This window comes from Lactuca virosa, chromosome 7 (genome assembly GCF_052849685.1).
Source record: "Lactuca virosa cultivar CGN04683 chromosome 7, Lactuca_virosa_CGN04683_v6, whole genome shotgun sequence".
Lineage (NCBI taxonomy): Eukaryota > Viridiplantae > Streptophyta > Magnoliopsida > Asterales > Asteraceae > Lactuca > Lactuca virosa.
The window spans coordinates 58,790,922-58,810,222 of record NC_136432.1 but is presented as its reverse complement, the minus strand read 5'-3'; the positions used below and the strand labels follow the sequence as shown (position 1 = coordinate 58,810,222).

The following is a 19,301-nucleotide window of genomic DNA, read 5'->3' as shown; positions in this document are numbered from 1 at the left end:
TTACAAACGATTGGATACAAACCGACTATTACAAAGTGTTATATATTACATAACTACCCATGATACTATACTTTTATACATACATGATCCCTAAATACAAAAGTAATATTATAACTATTCTAAACCTTCAAACAGTATATGACAATACTGGTTACTTATCTCATGCAATTTGTTAAACATTGAGAGGGGTAAGCGGTGACGCTTAGTGAGTTCAATAATAGATAGAATATAACGTTATGCCATATATATACTTCAATATGACAGATAAAAAGAGGAACAAGAAACAACAAAGGCATATGTGAATCATGTGACAAACTTTCCATATCAATCAATGATTTGATTCAAAGATATACGATCAATGAGACATGACAATTTCTATACTTGATATACATCAATAAAGTTTCGGCCCAAATGGCACAGAAGACATATACTTTCTGATTTAAACATTTTGGTAGATTTCAGGCTGAAAGCCCTGTCTAACCTTCTGCCAATACCATAAAATAGAAGTCATTCTCTTACGAGACATGCTCTACATGGCCAGAGGCTACATACCAGTACCACCGTGAATCTAAGTCCTTTCACTGATCACATGGTCAAAGGTATAGCTTTGCTATCATAAATAACGGAAATAATAACAACGGAAAAGCACATAGCACATATAACACATAACATACAATTGTTCCTATATATTGAACTCACCGTGAAATAACCGGGGGTTAAAATAGTAATTTGGGTAGCACTTCGTTACTATAATTGACTTTCTTCAAAGAAAACCAGGAGTTTTCTTGAAAATCGGGCCCTGCTAGGGTTGAGCTTCAAAACCGAAAAGATAAATTTTTCGAGGTCTTCGGGCACTTCGGAACGTATTTCGGGGTTTGGGTATGATCCCGGGGTTCGAGGGAAGTTGAAATAGTAAAAATATGGATTTAGGGGTGAAAATGTGCTAATTTCCTAACATTAGCCGGGAGATCTCGCACCCTCCTATTTATAGGATGCGAGACCGAAGATCGATGGCTAAGAAGTGGACACGCGACAACAGATGCGAATGCCAGGTGTCCGATGCGAGGCGAGGCAGGTGGCTTCGGATGCGAAGAGTCAGCAAACACGCATCGGTCTTCGGACGTGCCACGATTCGGGTGACTCAGCGAGATCGGAAACGGGGCAGGCATGAGAGATGGGGCGACGTGGCCGAACCTAAGCCATGCGAAATTCCTCGGTTTTTGGGATTTTCTCGAATTTTGTGCCCCGAACTTCTAAAATCCATAACTTTCGCATACGAGCTCCGTTTTTGACGTTCTTTATATGCACATGTAGGTAAAATTATGCTCTACAACTTTTGTTTAGACTTCGTTGGCTAATTTTGACTTTATTTTTAATATTATTATTTTTAACAGACCGGGACAGGAAAATCCGTTAAAAATTCATAACTTCTTCATCCGATGTCCGTTTTCGTCTGTCTTTTTACCGTTGTACTACTATTTACGAGACCTTTGATTCTCGTTTAGGTTGTGTCGGCTAAAAATCACTCGATCTAAAATTCGCGTTTTTAGCTGTCTACTGCTAAGCTGAAGCTTAGAAAAATCATAACTTCCTCATACGAAGTCAGATTTGGACGTTCTTTTTATGAAAATTCTCAGTTTAACAAATACTACGACTTTCATTTAGATTACTAAGTCTAAAAAGTAGTTTATCAAAAACTAACTTTTTACGTCATTCGCCGTACCGATTTTGTCGCGAATCTTCGATTGGTCATAGCGTCTTCGTTATAACTCGGATTTCGATGAGGTTTTTGCCAAAATGCTTCTAATGAAATTATCTACAACTTTGAATTATAAAATTTTACTTATTTCAAATTTTATATTTTCGTTAAATTTCGATATTTTGACTTTTAATTGGAATCTCATAAGACTTCCAATATTTTTTGAGTGATTCTAAACATAGTTTTACTTCATTTCTAGTAAAAACTATCTGTTAGAACTCAATAATCAATATCACATAATATTTCATAATATTATTTACTTTTAACATTTACAAAACACGATTTCAAAACGTGTATGTTACAATGGCGGAGATCCAGAAACTCTTGCGCCAACTGCTGCGCCTCAATCGCCGGGGCAAACTCCGCCCGGAATCTGGTCGAAAAGTCATCCCATGACGTAGCATCAACCGCATCATCACCCAACTCACTACCAACCTCTTCCCACCAATCGCGTGACCTGTCCTTCAACAGGCAGGAAGTATATCTGACCTTCGTCTCCTTGGGGAAAAAACTCATCCTGGACGCATTAGCCATATCTGCTAACCACCTGCTACTGACAATGTGGCCCCTCTCCACATGGAACACAACCAAGCGCTCATCCAAAATATATATGATACTTCGGGAATCTCCGCTGAGATGGACTCCCGTAAATGCTCGCTAATCAGCTCAACATTTGCACCTGAGCCGGAACTCGAACCAGAACTAGAACCACCTCTCCTACGCTCCCTAGATTCTCCAAGGCTCTCACCGATTCGAGTATGGATCCTGTGCTTTCAGTAGTACGGACCCAATACTACCTTCCACATCTATCCATACTTTCCTCAGCAATCCTCCCAAATCCTCTAAGTCACTTCCTCAAACTGATGCACCCAAAACTCGCTAAACCGTACTACTAGCCCAATGAAGCATATCTTAGGCTTTCCTACGTTCCCGACCTCACCCAACCCTCAACTGCTGAAGGACTCCCATCAATGCCAACTGGCTTCCTCATGAATATAGTCACATGCAACAGAGATCAGATAATCCTTCGAGTAAAAGACTCAACCCTAGAACGGTTGTACTCAAACGAGAGCTGCACAATAGGGTCAAATCCATCACTCTCAGATTATTTAACCTGGGCCACATGTGACTTAGCATATTCACTTAGTTGTCAATTCGCATCACTAAAAGTCCCACAAAGCACAGAGCAAACAACATTCAGACAATGGAAAATCCAACCAGCATACACTAATCAAGCAATTCTATCCACACATACGATCTACAATCACATAACTCTTGTCACTAATCTCATCCTAGGCTTACCCTAGGGTAATCTCCGACCCACTCTCCGCCATCAACTGCATAAGAAGTCCCTGCTATCTTCCCTTAACTAGCTCACGAATACCATTACATATTACTAAGACCAGATAATTCTTCGAATTAGAGGTCTCTCCCTACAACGGTTAGACTCAAACGAGAGCTGCGAAATAGGGCTAAACCTAACATCCTGAAATTGTTTAGTCCTTGTAATATGTAACTTAACATATTCGTTTACTAGTTAGTTAAAGATGACTAGAAATCCTAAAAGCACAAAGCAAGCAACATTCGAGCATTGAGTAACAAAACCAAGCATATCCTAATCAGACCATCATATCACTGACTAATCAGTACTAGCATGTAAGTCAATAAGCTCATACAGTAGGCATACAAGACATCCTTGCTAGATCCTTAGCCCTAATCTAGCATCCAGTTCACTTATTCACAATTCATATCATAACATAAACTTGTATGGATAATTTGGGAGAACTTACTTGAGCTCGGCTGATTGCATGCACCGCACCCTTTTTCCTTTTCAAAATCCTTTTTAAAAAATGATTTTCTTTTTGAAAATTTTCATACCAAGTCCTTAGTTTGAGTTCAGACTCACTCGAGAGTGTGCCTGAATCCCTCAAACCAAGGCTCTGATACCAACTTGAAACATCCCAAAAATCATAACCAAAAATTTCATTTTTAATTATTAAATAAAACCATAATCATCAAAACGTAAGTCAACATATCTCAAAACATTATAATAAGAGTTTCCAAATCAAAACATCAGAGTAAACATCCCAGGCTAATTTTCATGCTGTGTGCAATGTAGTCATCCCGAGCTCTTCTCTTTGTAACTGGAAGTACCTAAAACCAAAACTAAAAACCGTATGCACGAAGCTTAGTGAGCTCCCCATACTACCACATACCATACACATAACACATATACTGGGCCCCCGCCACTTCCTCGGGCCTAGCCCGACATCAGGCTCTGCCTGGCATCAGGCCCCGCCCGACATTGGGCCCCGCTCCGTATACAGATCTGTTTCTTCCAGGCCCCGCCTGTCTCTGGGCCTCGCCCGCTATACACATACAATCAATATCATATAATCATACTAACACATAAGGATCATACATAGTACTATATGCTAAGGTCTCGCCTATCATGGGCCTCGCCCCTGCTCTGCTAATGATGAGATATGGAACCCCGTCCACACTCAGCTAGTGATGAGATACGGGACCCCGTCCACACTCACCTCCCTTCCAGTCACATACAAGTATCACACAGACAACAAGTATAATCTAACATACACATAGTCATCGGGTACCACTCGGCATCGAACCGTAGTCCGGTAACTCATATATATAACATTCCTCGGGCACCGCCGGGCATCGGACCTTAGTCCGGAAAAGCATACATGTAAGCATTCCTCGGGCACCGACTGACATCGAATCGTAATCCGGAAACATACAAACACTTGCAAGAATCACAAAGACCTCAAGCATAAAAAACATTCCTCGGGCCTCGCCCGACATTGGACCGTAGTCCGGAAAACATATAAACACATATATACGGGCCGACATTGCTACTTTCGACCTGTTCCTACAGGAGGAAACTCACATCGCACTACTGAAGTCCCGCATATAATCCTCTGGCTGCTAGCTGGCAAATCCCCGAACTGCTGATCCTCCGGCTCCTCGAGATACTAGTCATCATACAAACTAATTAAGTTCGGGATTCTCATAACTTATCCATAAGTCCTCACTGGGGTAAAAGACCATTCTACCCCTCACATACTCTTATCCAAAGATGGACTCTACTTAACCCTTGGCATAAAAAGATAAAGACTCTTACAAGGCCCAATATATAGCCCAATTTCCAATTAGGCCCAATCCCTTCACATGGGCCTTAGCCAAAGACCCACTAATGTTTTTCTAGTCCAAATGTTCAATTCCAGATGGCCCACTAAGGCCCAAAGTAGCAAAGTCTAATGAATGGCCTAAACCGAGGCCTACTTGTGCAAAACCCACTCTGACTGAGTACGCGGGGTGTACTCGGATGTACGCATGACGTACTGGGTTCGTGACTTGTACGCTGCGCGTACCAGCTTGTACACCCAACATACTCCCCTGTTAAGCTCTTTTCGCTATTAAGCACTTAATGCTTCAAGTCAATGGTCCAAATCTGAGTTCTTATTAACATATGAATCCATAAAGTCACTGACTTGGTGACTTTGCATGTCCCACATAAGCCCAAACTCCAAAAATGGTATCCTACTTCCATGAAAATGGTCTTAACTCTTGCATGTACCCATTAAGACCTTAAAGATGACAACTTTCTATGTTAGGGACTCATTTAGCACCAAGGGTGGCAACCCTAAGCCTAGAAAACAAATTTGTACCATAAAGCTTCATCCTTGGGACAAAAAGGTCCAAAAACTCAACATAATGGATATAAGCACTTAAGAGGCAAGTTCCAGACTTTATACCTCAAGAAGGTCTGAAATGAAGCAACAATCCTAGATCTACAATTCTCCTTTGAACCACCACCTTGCTTTGCTCTTCACTTCCTTGGAAAATGGATCCAAAACACCAAAATGCTCTCTAATGGCCTTCTAAGCTTCAAGAACACTCAAGTATGGATTAGGGTTTCGTGGTAGCTGTCTAAGGGTGAGAGGGAGGCTGATATCTAGGGCATTATGTTCTTTATATAGTGCTTAGCCCTAAAATTAGGGTTTTGGTCTGAAGGGAGTACGCCCCGCGTACCTCTTTGTACGCCCGACGTACTCACATACCACCCGCGTCCATGCAACCTTCAACGATAGGCGTAACCCAACTTACGCTGGGCGTTCCCAGCCGGAAACGTGCATGCATTCCCTTGCATGCATGAGACTTATCCGCCAAACTTCTCCATTAGGGGCTAATTCTGCCAAAACCTTCAAAGTGCTATAACTTCTTCGTTCTAAGTCTGTTTCCAACAAACTTTATATCCATGAAAAGGTGGCGAGAAGCCCTACGCTCCTAGCTACACACACAAGCCTTAAAACCTCCCGAATAAAACCCGAGACCCATAAAAGACCGAATCGTCAGATTACGCTTATACCCTTGGCCTCCGAAGCCACAACCGAACACTTCCAAAACTGGATGTTACATATGTTATAATGTGAAAGACAAATAAAACCTGATTAGTAAACCGGTTCATATGCAACAAATAGAGTCTGGTTCGACTTTATGTAAACGGGTCCCGAGGGAAATAGATTAGTCTAGTTCCCATTTAAGAAACCAGGTTCCATGAGGCTCCTAACCTATGAATTATCCATCCCACATATCGCCATTGATTGAGTATAATACAAAGTTATGCTTGCTGCTATCTATTACTGTAAGTGACATCCGAGTTTTTGTTAAAATTGGAATCCTTCAACCCCATATATCATCATAAGAAATAGATGGTTTCAATCTAGTCATTTATGATCAAGCTCTTCAAATCCATATTAAACAAAGTAGAATAAAGAAGAAACATAACTTCAACAACAAAAGTAAGTGAGAATTGAATAACAATCACATAAACATTAATTAGGATCAGTAGTACGTAGGAAAGAACAAACATATTTCTTCTAAAGTATTCATCTAAAATGTAGAAATGAAGAATAGAAAGCCATGGACAGACAAAGAGAATTTGATCTGCTAAACAACAAACTTTATATTAGAAAACTTTGTTCAAATATTCCTTATTTCTCTTCTCTTTGAGTCATTAACTTTTTGAAATCATTCAACTAACATACAATTCGTAATAAGCAACAAACTCACTTTAAAATGTAATTCTAACCTTGAACCAATTAAATACGCCTTGAAAAAATAGCACATGCATCTATACTACGGACCATAGTCCACAAATCCGCTGCTACTTTTAATCTCCGACATCCATCATAGAAAAAGTAAAATGCTTGTAGTCATCACTTCATCACTACCTAAAAGTATCAACACATTTGAATAGGCAAAATCATAAACAAAAAAAAAGCGCTAAAGGATTCAACAACTCCTCCCTCCCTAAATATCATATTAGGGTCGAAGTCAATTACCTTACCTGAAGCGTGATGGGTATGATTGCAAGAAGCTAGGTGGGACAACAGGGGAAGAAGGAACTGTGATGCGATGCGATAGTAAGAATGAGAGAAGCTGCGATTGTAAATCTTAATCGTGTGATTGTGATATCTGTCATTTAGAAGTAAGGGCATTATTGTCCATTTGGTATGTTTTTTTAATTATAATGATTTAAGATTATAAAAAAAAATTATAAATTAATAAAAATTACCAAAAAAATAGATTTGGGTAAATATGATATTCTAAAATATTAAAGAGGACAAATATGATATTTAGATGTTAAGTCGGGACAAATATGATATTTTGAGGTTATATATGAAATTCTGCCTTTAATAAATGGGTATAAACAGAGTATGCAAACTCATAATTCTCAAAGGACTGAATTTGTAGAACACGCAAAAGGCTACGGACTACTTGTAATTCACTCCTTTCCCATAGAAAAGGGGATTTTCCATTAATCGGGAAGATAAAAAGGATCCGGTAAAATTAATCGTATTTCGGAGTTAAAATGGCGTCGATCTCCGCCGTAGGTCCGTCGTCGGCAATGAAGGAATCTCCAAATTGGCTGTTAATGCCTGACGAACTGATGGAAAATATATTTGGAAGATTGAATAGCGTGGAAAAACTCAGGAGCGCAGGGCAAGTATGCAGAACTTGGCGGAGAATTTGCAAGGATCCGGCGATGTGGAAGGTCATCGATATTAACAAATGGCAGGATGGTTGTGATAGGAATTACAAAATCGAGATGCTGACTAAGCAGGCAGTCGATCTCAGCTGTGGGGAACTGATTGATATCAGTATCGGAGGATTTTGCACCGATGATCTCCTTGATTACATCGTGCTACGGTAGGTTTTATTCCCTTCCCATCGCTATTCAATTTCATACTCATGCTATTTATTTTAGTTCGTACTCATGATGCACACACTCACTCACGCTCCATCAGTTATGGAAAATAGACATACAGCCCTTCTTTCTTTTCCAAGTCTAATAATAGTTTACATATGGAGTACGAATTTGGTAATCTGCGTTTTTTGGCTTGTGTTATGTGCTGTACTGTTGTATTGAGTATTAATTTGGAACATTGAGATGAAGAAAGGTTGCAACTTGGCTCAAATTGGTTGAATTTTGACAACATACTATAAATCCTTCAAAACCCGAGGAAAAGTTATAATAATTTTTATCAAACTATATAAGAATACCAATTATATTTAGATCTTGTTATGCCCTGTTTAGTTTGATACAGATAACATATTCTATGCTACCTAAATATGATTTACTATCACACCATTTAATATGTTGTCAAATGTCTAAGTAGTTTTATGTTACTGAAAACCCTGTTTCTATTGTGTGGGTCCAGCTCACGTAAGCTGAAGCGTCTTGACCTTTGGTCCTGCGACCATATAGCGGATAGTGGGTTTAGTTGGGCAATCAAAAGACTGTCGCAGTTGGAGGAACTTGAATTCTCTTACATCTTTATCAGTGTAGAAGACATTGAAGTTATTGGACAGAATTGCCCTCAGCTCAAGTCTTTCAAGGTATTTGACATTATATACACCAGGCCATACGCCGAATGTGATGATCTAGCTGTTGCAATTGCAAACAACATGCCCGGGTTACGCCATTTGCAGATTTATGGTGATGAGATGACAAATGATGGACTGAAGGCCATTCTTAATGGCTGCCCTCACCTTCAATCCCTAGACGTGCGTGAGTGTCATAATCTTTATCTTGGGGGGAAATTGGGAAAACTCTGCATGAAACGGATCAAAGATTTTAAGCACAACTCAACACAAACCTCTGATGATGATGATTATGATGATGATGATGATGAAATGCATATGTATCCCTCTGGGTCCGATGTTGATGAATCTTTTGAAGCGGACGATTAGGAATACTATATGATTGATTGGTATGGATCTTTAGTTGGAGAGATGTTATCAAATTTGCTTAGAATTGGATCTAGTACAATTTAAAACTTTAATTGCACCAGATGCACATCCTTTTTGCTTTCAAAAAATGTTATGTTATCTTTAGGAAGGGTTTGCTAAGCAAGAAGATGATTGAGTTTTGTGAGAAAATGGGAATTGTGGAAGTAAACGTTGAGAGGCCGGGGATGTTGAAGTAAAACACAATTCTTGATTGGATTATGATTATGTACATGTTTTGCATGCGTTCATGGACTACTTATGTCCAACTTTATTTTATTAGTTTACTTAGTAGTTTAGTTTTTCTTGACTTGGTCTTCCAGTAGTGGGTAGTTTCTTCATAGTTTTATGTCATATGTTAGTGGGACAGTTATTCCAGTTTATGTAAACCTTTTTTGCACCGTAGTTAATAAGTATTCAAGTTTGTATTTGGAAGGCTAATATTCACAACTTTGTGTAAATTGTTCTTTAAGAAAACGTTTGGTAAGTGGTATGGGATGGAACCGAACATAACTAAGGATGAACATTTGGACCGAATAACCGAATCTGAATTGAAACCGGAACCGAATTAGGACCGAATAAGCTGATACAATTCGGTTCTCGGATTTGTACTTTAGGCTTATTGTTCTTGGGTTTTTCGGTTTTAAAAGAATCGGAACCGGAAATTGAAAAGGTTTTGGCAAGTTTGAAGTTAAAGGTAATTCCATATTCAATTCCATTTTTTTGTTTTTTTTTTTTTTAATATCAACATGGTTGTAGAATTTTAAGCCAACTTTGAACTGTTATAGCGTTTTCGTTATTTGTCCGATCTGTCTCATTTTTTTTCCAGCTTGTAGTTCGCAGTTGAACATACTGTTTACACTGTTTATATGCTATTTTTGGTTGTATATTTAGTGAGATACAAACCCCTAAACAAGGGGTATTGAATATGAGTTTTATGTTTCAGCTTGTTTGCAGAATTTTAGACCAACTTTGAATTGTCATAACATCTTCGTTATTTGTCTGATTTGCCCGATTTTTGTTCCAACTTGTAGTTCACAACTTAACCTACTATTTACATAGTTTACATGCATTTTTTGGTTGTATACTCAATGAGCTATAAGCTCCTAAATAGGAGGTATTGAAGCTGTTTTTTTTTTCCTTTTTAAATTGACATTTACTTTATTGTAATAAATTGAGTTTATTCATTTTTGCGGTTTATTTCGGTCCTTAAGCATATTGTACATGTTTTTCGGTTACTAACCGAACCGAAACCGGTATTACCCGAACATAAACAGATCCATATTGGTATAATCGGTCTGATTTTCGGTTCCTACTTTACGTCTAATTCAGTTTTTGGTTTATTCGGTTCCTGAATAATACTCCCTCTGTCCCAATATTATTGTCCACAGACAAAAAACACACATATTAAGAAAATCATTAATTACCACTAACTTTATTTAATAAAATGATAGTTTTGTCATTACTTTGCATTTAATGTTTCATTAAATGCTTAGTTGGTTAAGTAATAATGAGGGGGTATTTTGGTAAAAATGTTATTTAGTTTTAGAAGTGGACTATTATTTTGGGACAAACCAAAAAGAAAAGATGGACTATAATTTTGGGACGGAGGGAGTATCTCTAAGCTGAACAATATTTTTTAAGAGGTATTTGGTATGCCTGGGATAAGAAGAAAGTGGAACATTGACCAAGTCCAATGGGATTAATTGATGAAAATTTAGTCCCACCAAAAAAGTTGGAAAACAACGGGACTCAAAGAAAACCGACGAAAAGACCGACCTTTAAATTGTCCGTCGCCACTCCTTTCACCTTCCCATCAACAACACACCCCTTTCAAAATCCCACACATCTTTCTCATATTCACATTACTTACATGTTTCATTGAACGCCCCTGCTAAAGATAAGACAAAAAAACCTAATTGACCTTAATAAGATTCTGACAACTTCTCACGGATGTAAATAAGAGTTTAAGCAATTGTTTTTTGGGCGGAGAAACAAGAATGTCGTTTTCTATATATGTCAAAATATTTCAATTACCAGAGATGTTTTCCTCATTTTCTATCCGTGTTCTGTTTCAACGATCGTTTTTCTTAACAACAGACGTTATGCTGATAGTGGAGCTTTACCTCGTAGGCTGCTTGGTGAAGGATTTGAATGGTATCAAGTTGAGAGGATGGAGAAAGGGTTAGATGGTGCAGAACGTCGTTTATAGAATTTGAAATGAAGGTTAATATGATAGGTCATGTTCAATGTGAGGAGGACATAAATGAAGTAAATATGATTTTGCTATTAATATTCCAACAACTAATTACATTTCCCCATGACATCCCCAATCTATTCCATTAATTCATTATTATTAAGATGTATTGGTGGAATACATATAAAAGCTCTTGTTGTGCTAAGATCGAGGAGGACATTCACTGTCCACACAATCTTGGTGGTCATGTGGTGATGACTTGGAGCCATGTTCGTAGCCTCATGTGGTATATACCATGAGATACCACAACTAGTGATCTCTCTTATTCTCTGTTCCTCTCTTCTTCTCGTTGTAGGTACACCAAGGTTTGGTATGTAAGGAGTCGTGGTGAGAATGAAGGAGATGGTGGTGAGGTGGAGTGTTTGGTGTGGTTTCCATACCCTTACACCATCCATGGTTTTAATTCGGTAATGGGTATTCTTTTAATTTTGATTTGGTAGTTTTGATTTTTTTTGATTTAGTATTTATTTCAAATGAATATTTACTATTTTTATTCTTAGTTAAGGAACATCTACTGAAAAATCCTTATGTTTAGGTCTCATAATCGACCATATATATATATATATATATATATATATATATATATATATATATATATATATATATATATTCGTCAATTATATCCTAAAAACCGTCAATTGTATTTATTTTGACCATTTTACCAGTAAACTGCCGGTAAACCGACCACCAATAGAATATAAGGACTTTATCGCAAATAAGTCTATATATATATATATATATATATATATATATATATATATATATATATATATATATATATATATATATATATATATATATCTTATTATCTAAGTATATTTTTTTTGTCAAACAAATTATATTATCTTATATTAATCTTATGGTAATTTTTTTGTCTGACAAATGATATCTATTATGAAAATAACTGTTTTCTTATAAAAATGACAGATGATATCTATTATGAAAATAACTGTTTTCTTATAAAAATAACGGTTTTAATAATAGTTTAGTCAAACAGATTGTATTATCTTATATTAATCTTATAATATATTTTTTTATATTATATTATATTAATCTTATGATATTTTCTTTGTATCACAAAGAATATCTATTATGAAAATTTTTTTCTTCTAAAAATTAATCATTATTATTATACTTCTGTCTATCGAATTGTATTATCGTACATCAATCTTATTATATATATTCTTTGTCTGACAAATAATATATGTTAAGAAGTAATTTTTTTTCTTCTAAAAATAACCATTCTTATAATATTTCTGTCTAACAGATTGTTATCTTACATTAATCTTATAAAAACGGTTTTTTTAGAAGAAAAGAAACTATTTTCATAATAGATATATTTTTTCAGACAAAGAAAAATATCATAAGATTAATGTAAGATACCAATATTTGAGACATAAGTACTGTAAAAATTGTTATTTTTAGAAGATTTTTTTTCATAATAGATATTATCTGTCAGATAAAAAACATCATAAGATTAATGTATGATAATATAATCTGTTAGACGAAGATATTATAAAAATGTTTATTTTTAGAAGAAAAAAACTATTTTCATAATAGACAGTTTCTGTCAGACAAAAAATACTATAAAATTAATATAAGATACCAATATGTTAGAATGAAGTATTAAAAAAATAATTACTTTTAGAAGAATATATATATATATATATATATATATATATATATATATATATATATATATATATATATATATATTATCTGTCAGAGAAAGAAAATACCATAAGATTATTGTAAAATAACTGCATCACCTGTTTTCAGGAATTGATCAAATGAAGACTTGAGGATTTCAAAGATATGGTTTTGGGGAAAAACCTGATGCCACGGTGTGGCAAGTATTTGGCCACATTGTGGCTATGCCAATTTAATTAAGATCATGTCTGGCTGACTACTACGACGTGTCGAGATGGAGACCATGGCGTGGTACTGGATGCAACCTAATCCTAAGATTTTAGTGTTTCTCCTATATCTAAAGGCGCTAACTCATGGTTTATGTCATTCTCTTTAGCCTCCACCCTCTAAACTCGAAACCCTACCCCCACTTGAGTGTTCTTGATGGTTGTGTGGTGCTCGTGATGTTTGAAGCCTTAGAATACATCTTGGGAGAAAAAGGTGGTGTGCTTGTTGGTTGAAAGGTTGTATCTACTTTAAGTCTTGCATATTCTGCATCTTGTGGAGCTTTGGAATGTATAAAGCTTCCACCTTTATCATTCTTGGTTTTAATTTCATGCTATGGTGCCATTTTTAATCCTTTGAAGGGATGTTTTTAGAGTTTTAAGCAACTCCAGAACCTTAGACTTTCTTGGTGACCATTTCTATGCTTAATCTAACGGAAAAGGTGTTAGGTCATGGTTCCCTTTGAACCATACACTAGTTTTGGTTATTATAAGGGATTAATAGACTTAGGTTTTAAGATCTTGCATTGTGGTGATGTCTTATTGGATAAAGTTGGAAACTTTATCCGTTAAGTCATTGAGAATATCCAGATATAAAGTTATGAGCCTTGATTTGTAAGGATTAAGCTCTTAATACCAGAAACTACGACGTGACCAAGGAAGGTCGATGGCGTGGTGGTGCTCTGATCATGACTGATTTGTCCTGACTTGCCGATGGCGTGGCCAAGAGCTCACCACAACTTGGTGACCATTGACTTGGTTGACCATTGAATTTCGTTGGGCACTGACCGTTGACTTTTAACCAGTTTGACCTTGTGTCAAACTTGAAGGATTTGATTTTTTGATTGAGGATTGATCTTTATTTGGTGTTAGTCAGTTCGCAGGATTGATCAGTGCAAGGAGTGAGAGTGTTGTTATGATTCTCCAGTTTTGTGATTCATGTGAGTCTTCTCGCTATACCACGTATGACATTGTATATCCTTTGTCTGTTAGGATAGTGGTTCTATTAGAGTATATATATATATATATATATATATATATATATGCTACTTGACTAGGATAACTCTTTGTTATGTATGTGGAATATAAGAACTTTGGTGTCATGGTATGCTAGACTGGTAGGGTCGTGCCTGTTGATTGTATAATACTGTTAGGTGTCATGATTGGTTAGGGTAATAATAATATTGGTTGTTATTTGAGGGGATACCCTAGGGGTTGTGTGTAGTTTAGGTTAGATAGCATGAGAACTCTTGGTCTAAAGCCTTATTGCATGATTCTTGTTTGATTTATTACTTTCGAGTATGATCATATATTCGACTGTCTATCTGACTCCCGACTACTTATTGATGGGTTTTCTAGATTACAATAACAATGTACTTGCAGAATTTAACATAATACTTATGGGTACATGTAACCTAAAACATTCTATGACTTTTCATTATTAATAACAACATACTTTATGAAACAAAACTAAAACACTATGATAATCGAAAATCATAGATAAGAAACATACCTTAGACATAATCGAATATGTCAAACTCCTTTGATCTTCAAAGTCCATGGAAAGCAAGCATCAATAATGTGAACGCCTCTAATGGCTCACACCAAAAACCCTAGAACACTTGAAATCGACAAAGAAAGAGGAAACAATGATGAAAATCAGATTTCATCATTCCATGAAGGTTATCAATGAAATTTGGTGCCTTAAGGTTCCTATTAATAATTTAGGTAATCTGCAGATGAATCCAAATTTGAACCCTTCTAGAGTTCCCATAAAACCATGCATGCTATAGGGGGTTCTGGAATTGTCTCTTTTGTTCAACTATTGAACAATTACAATTCAACATTGCACCTTTAATTATTTCCAATTAATACCGAATTAATTTCAGATTAATTATGATCAACAATTAATTAATTGAAACTATTTCTAATTAATTCATAATTAATTATGTAACATCTCAATTTTCAAGACCAAAAATTTCATTTTAATATAACGATTTAGAAAAACATTTATGGAAACATCATCGAGTCATATCATTTCATAAAACCATATCATAAAATAGTAACAATGTCAGAGTACAATCCCAAGAATCTCATAATGCGGAAATCCTGTGTGTGTGTGATGCGCTGCTACCGTGTCGACTCCTTCCCCTTCGATGAAGAGGTACCTGAAAACAAAAATGAAAACTGTAAGCACAAAGCTTAGTGAGTTCCCCCATCATACCACATACCATACAACATCATACTGTCAGGCATATCTAGGTGCCCGACCTACCCCTTCGATCTCTTTCAACCGGTAACTGCCTAGCATATATGGGTGCTGGCCTACCCCTTCGGTCTCTTTCAACCGGATACGGGGACTATTTCACCCCTACTACTACTACATAATACCCTAGCATACATACATTTATCATAGTCTGCCTAACATATCTGGGTGCTGGCCTCCCCTTCAGTATCTTTCAACCGGTAACTGGGGACTATTTCACCCCTACCACTACTATACTATGACATAACATACTAGCACATAAAGCATAGTGGCACACCAGACGATTATCATGAAGACAATCATCTAACAAACATCTCCTACTAGTGGGCCGGCATTGTGGCCTTATACCCACTTCTACTGGAAGGTAACTCACCTCAATGCCGTGTAGTAACTGAACTGTCCTCGATGCTGGGGTCAACTCCTCTCAAACTCCTACACATAACAACCTTCCTTAATTACCATTTCATACTCGTAACCCTTTCAAGGGTCAACTCAGGTCAAAGTCAAAGTCAAGGTCAACACCTTGGTCAAAGTCAACTTTTGGTCAGATTCAACATCTGGTTGACTTAACTCGCCGAGTTGGTCCACCAACTCGTCGAGTTCCATGATCCACAAAATACTGGAACTTCGATCCTACTCGTCGAGTCTTTCAAGAACTCGTCGAGTTCTCCTTCATTAAGAATCGGGACCTTTTGCTCATGACTCGCCGAGTTCATCCTTGAACTCGTCGAGTCCTGCTTCATATCAGTTGGGACATTTGTCTTGAACTCGCCGAGTTCATCCTGGAACTCGTAGAGTTCTTTGATCTTCAAGTCCATATTCACGTCCATCTTGTTGAGTCCTCTTCTAGACTCAACCAGATTACTCAGAAACAGAAAAGGTTGGGGAACCATGACCCGACTCGCTGAGTCCTATGAACGACTCGTCGAGTCCCCCAAAGTCCAAGTCCATACAGTCGATTTCAGTCGGGCTTATTGCATCCAAAGCATAGATCTGACCTCCTAGGGTCGATATAACACGTAAAGTTACAAACTTTACGTGCATGTATGGGTGTTATGAAGCTAGAACACCAAAACTAAGCCATAAAGGAGTCCTAATGCATGGGATAGGGCCATAGCTCAATAAAGGTGGCAACTTTGAGCTTCCTGAGCTCAAATGTTCCCAGATCTGAAGTCATCACTCTAATATACACTCAAATCCCGAGAGTGATTTAGAAATGTCCCAAAAATGACAAGATGCAAGCCCTAAAGAAGATCTAAGTGATGGAAAGCCAAGGTTGAAGCTTTTTACCTCAAACAAACTGGAAATGCAACCAAAACTCTGGATCTACTGCCTTCTTCTTGGATCTCCAAGCCTTTCCTTCCTTCTCCAAGCTTTAAATCACTAAAATGGCACAAAATAGCTCAAGAACACTCACAAACTAATTAGGGTTTTGAGAAAGTCGCTTTCAGATGTAACTGAAGGCAAAGAAGGAAGAGTTCGCGAGAATCTGCTTGGTAAACGAGTCGATTATTCAGGGCGGTCCGTGATTGTCGTGGGCCCTTCACTTTCATTACATCGATGTGGATTGCCTCGCGAAATAGCAATAGAACTTTTCCAGGCATGCCCAAAGAAGCTCTTAAGAAGCGGAGTTTCACTCGACAAAAAAGGTTTGGACTAAAACCATTCTCAGACGGAATCGACTGACTTCTAGTTGCATCGGATCTAGAGATCTGTTGCCAGTTCTGATAGAAGGAAAGGAGTAAGGTTTAGGCTTTACTCAATAGTTGTTGAACTCGAGATATTCATTTGAATTGAGCGTATTGTAAGACTAATATGGCAAGTCAACCGAGCGTGGGGAACGAACGAGCGTGGGGGTGAGATGCATGTAATTGAAGCAGCTACCTGAAAAGTTGGGTTTGATTCCCTTAGATACCTTTGGGTTTAGCCTTGAGGAAAGACAACATATACCAAGAAATAAGAGGTTGGAGGGCTTGACAGAGATGCGCGGGATGCTCCAGAATGAGCCTCAACAGAAAAGAAGGAAACTTCCCTATCTAGTTCAAGTCCTAAAACAACTCTGAGGGTGATGGAGGCTGGAGTGGAGGCTATATAAGGTGTTTAAATAAGGTGCAAACCCTAAAATTTAGGGTTTTAATCAGACAGATCTACTCGTCGAGTCGGGGCTTCCGACTCGTCGAGTAGACTCTTCCACCCGCGTCCAAGATTCGCCCCTACTCGACGAGTTTGGGGCCTCAACTCGTCGAGTCCCAGTATAAATATGCAAAACTCATATTTAAAATACGTACTCGGAACCAGGCGTTACAAATCTCCCCCACTTATATTAGACTTCGTCCTCGAAGTCTGTTGCTGCATCTGAAAGAGCTCGGGGTAGTGCTCCCTCATCTCGTCCTCCGGCTCCTAAGTCCATTCTGAGCCCTTGCGATGCTGCCAGTGCACCTTCACCAGCTCGACCCTCTTGTTCCTCAGATCCTTTGACTTCCTGTCGATGATAGCTACTGGTCGCTCGATGTAGTTCAGGCTGTCATCAACCTGAATATCCTCTAGAGGCACCACTGCAAAGTCATCTACTAGGCACTTCCGCAGCTGGGAGACGTGAAAGGTACTGTGAATCTGGCTAAGCTCGGCTGGCAGATCCAACCTATATGCCACCTTGCCTACCCGGGCTGCAACCCTGAAAGGTCCAATGTACCTAGGGCCCAACTTGCCCCGCTTCCTGAACCGGATGACACCTTTCCAAGGTGACACCTTCGGTACTCCCCATGACCCTCTGCCCAACCTCACCCCAACATATCGAGGTCCTACACTTCCTCCCATATAACATCTCGAAGGGAGGACGGTCAATACTCGCGTGGTAGCTATTATTGTAGGAAAAATCTACCAAGGGAAGGTAGGTGTCCCAGCTACACCGAAGTCTAAAACGCATGCCCGCAGCATATCCTCCAAAGTCTGGATGGTCCGCTCGCTCTGACCATCCGTCTGCGGGTGAAAAGCGATGTTAAAGTGCAGACGAGTACCCAACTCGTCGTGAAACTTCTTCCAAAATCTGGAAGTGAACCGCACGTCTCTGTCAGAAATCACGGAGACTGGCACTCCGTGTCGTGCTACTACCTCTCGAATGTAGATGTCGGCCAGCTTCTCGGCCGAAATGCTCTCCTGGATCGGAATGAAATGGTCACTCTTGGTTAATCGATCCATGATGACCCAAATCAAATCCACTCCCCGTGCGGTCTTGGGAAGCTTTGTGATGAAATCCATAGTAATATCTTCCCACTTCCACATGGGGATATCTAATGGTTGCGTCTTGCCGTGAGGCCTCTGGTGCTCGGCCTTGACCATCCTGCAGGTCAGGCATCTCTCGACATACCAGGCTACATCCCGCTTCATGTAGGGCCACGAGTAATCAGGACGAAGATCTCTGTACATCTTCGTCGCCCTGAGATGAATAGAAAACCTGGATTTGTGCGCCTCTTCCATCAAAACCTGGCGCATGCCTCCATGATATGGGACCCACACCCTACGGTGTAGTGTCAACAACCCACGACTATCATAGTCGAAGGAGGAAACCTGACCCACAATTCGCTCGCTCTTCCGATGTTCCTCCTTCATAGCCTCCTTTTGGGTCTCTCGGATCTGCTCCAAAAGCGGAGTCACTACTGTCATCCGTAAGCAAATATCTCTAATCGGGGCTGCCTTGTGGCTAAGAGCATCGACCACAACGTTGGTCTTCCCCGGGTGGTAGAGGATCTGACAGTCGTAATCCTTCACCACGTCTAGCCACCGACGCTGCCT

The 19,301-nt window shown here is 38.6% G+C and overlaps 1 protein-coding gene across 1 annotated transcript; it reads left to right on the top strand.

Moving 5' to 3' along the window:
* Nucleotides 1-7,590: 7,590 nt before the first annotated feature.
* LOC145126211 (F-box protein SKIP19-like) lies at nucleotides 7,591-9,331 on the top strand. The gene is made up of 2 exons (XM_079061615.1): nucleotides 7,591-7,993; nucleotides 8,506-9,331. Exons 1-2 carry the CDS (start codon nucleotides 7,656-7,658, stop codon nucleotides 9,035-9,037), a joined length of 870 nt encoding a protein of 289 aa, XP_078917741.1. The 5' UTR covers nucleotides 7,591-7,655; the 3' UTR covers nucleotides 9,038-9,331.
* The last annotated feature ends 9,970 nt before the right edge of the window (nucleotides 9,332-19,301 follow it).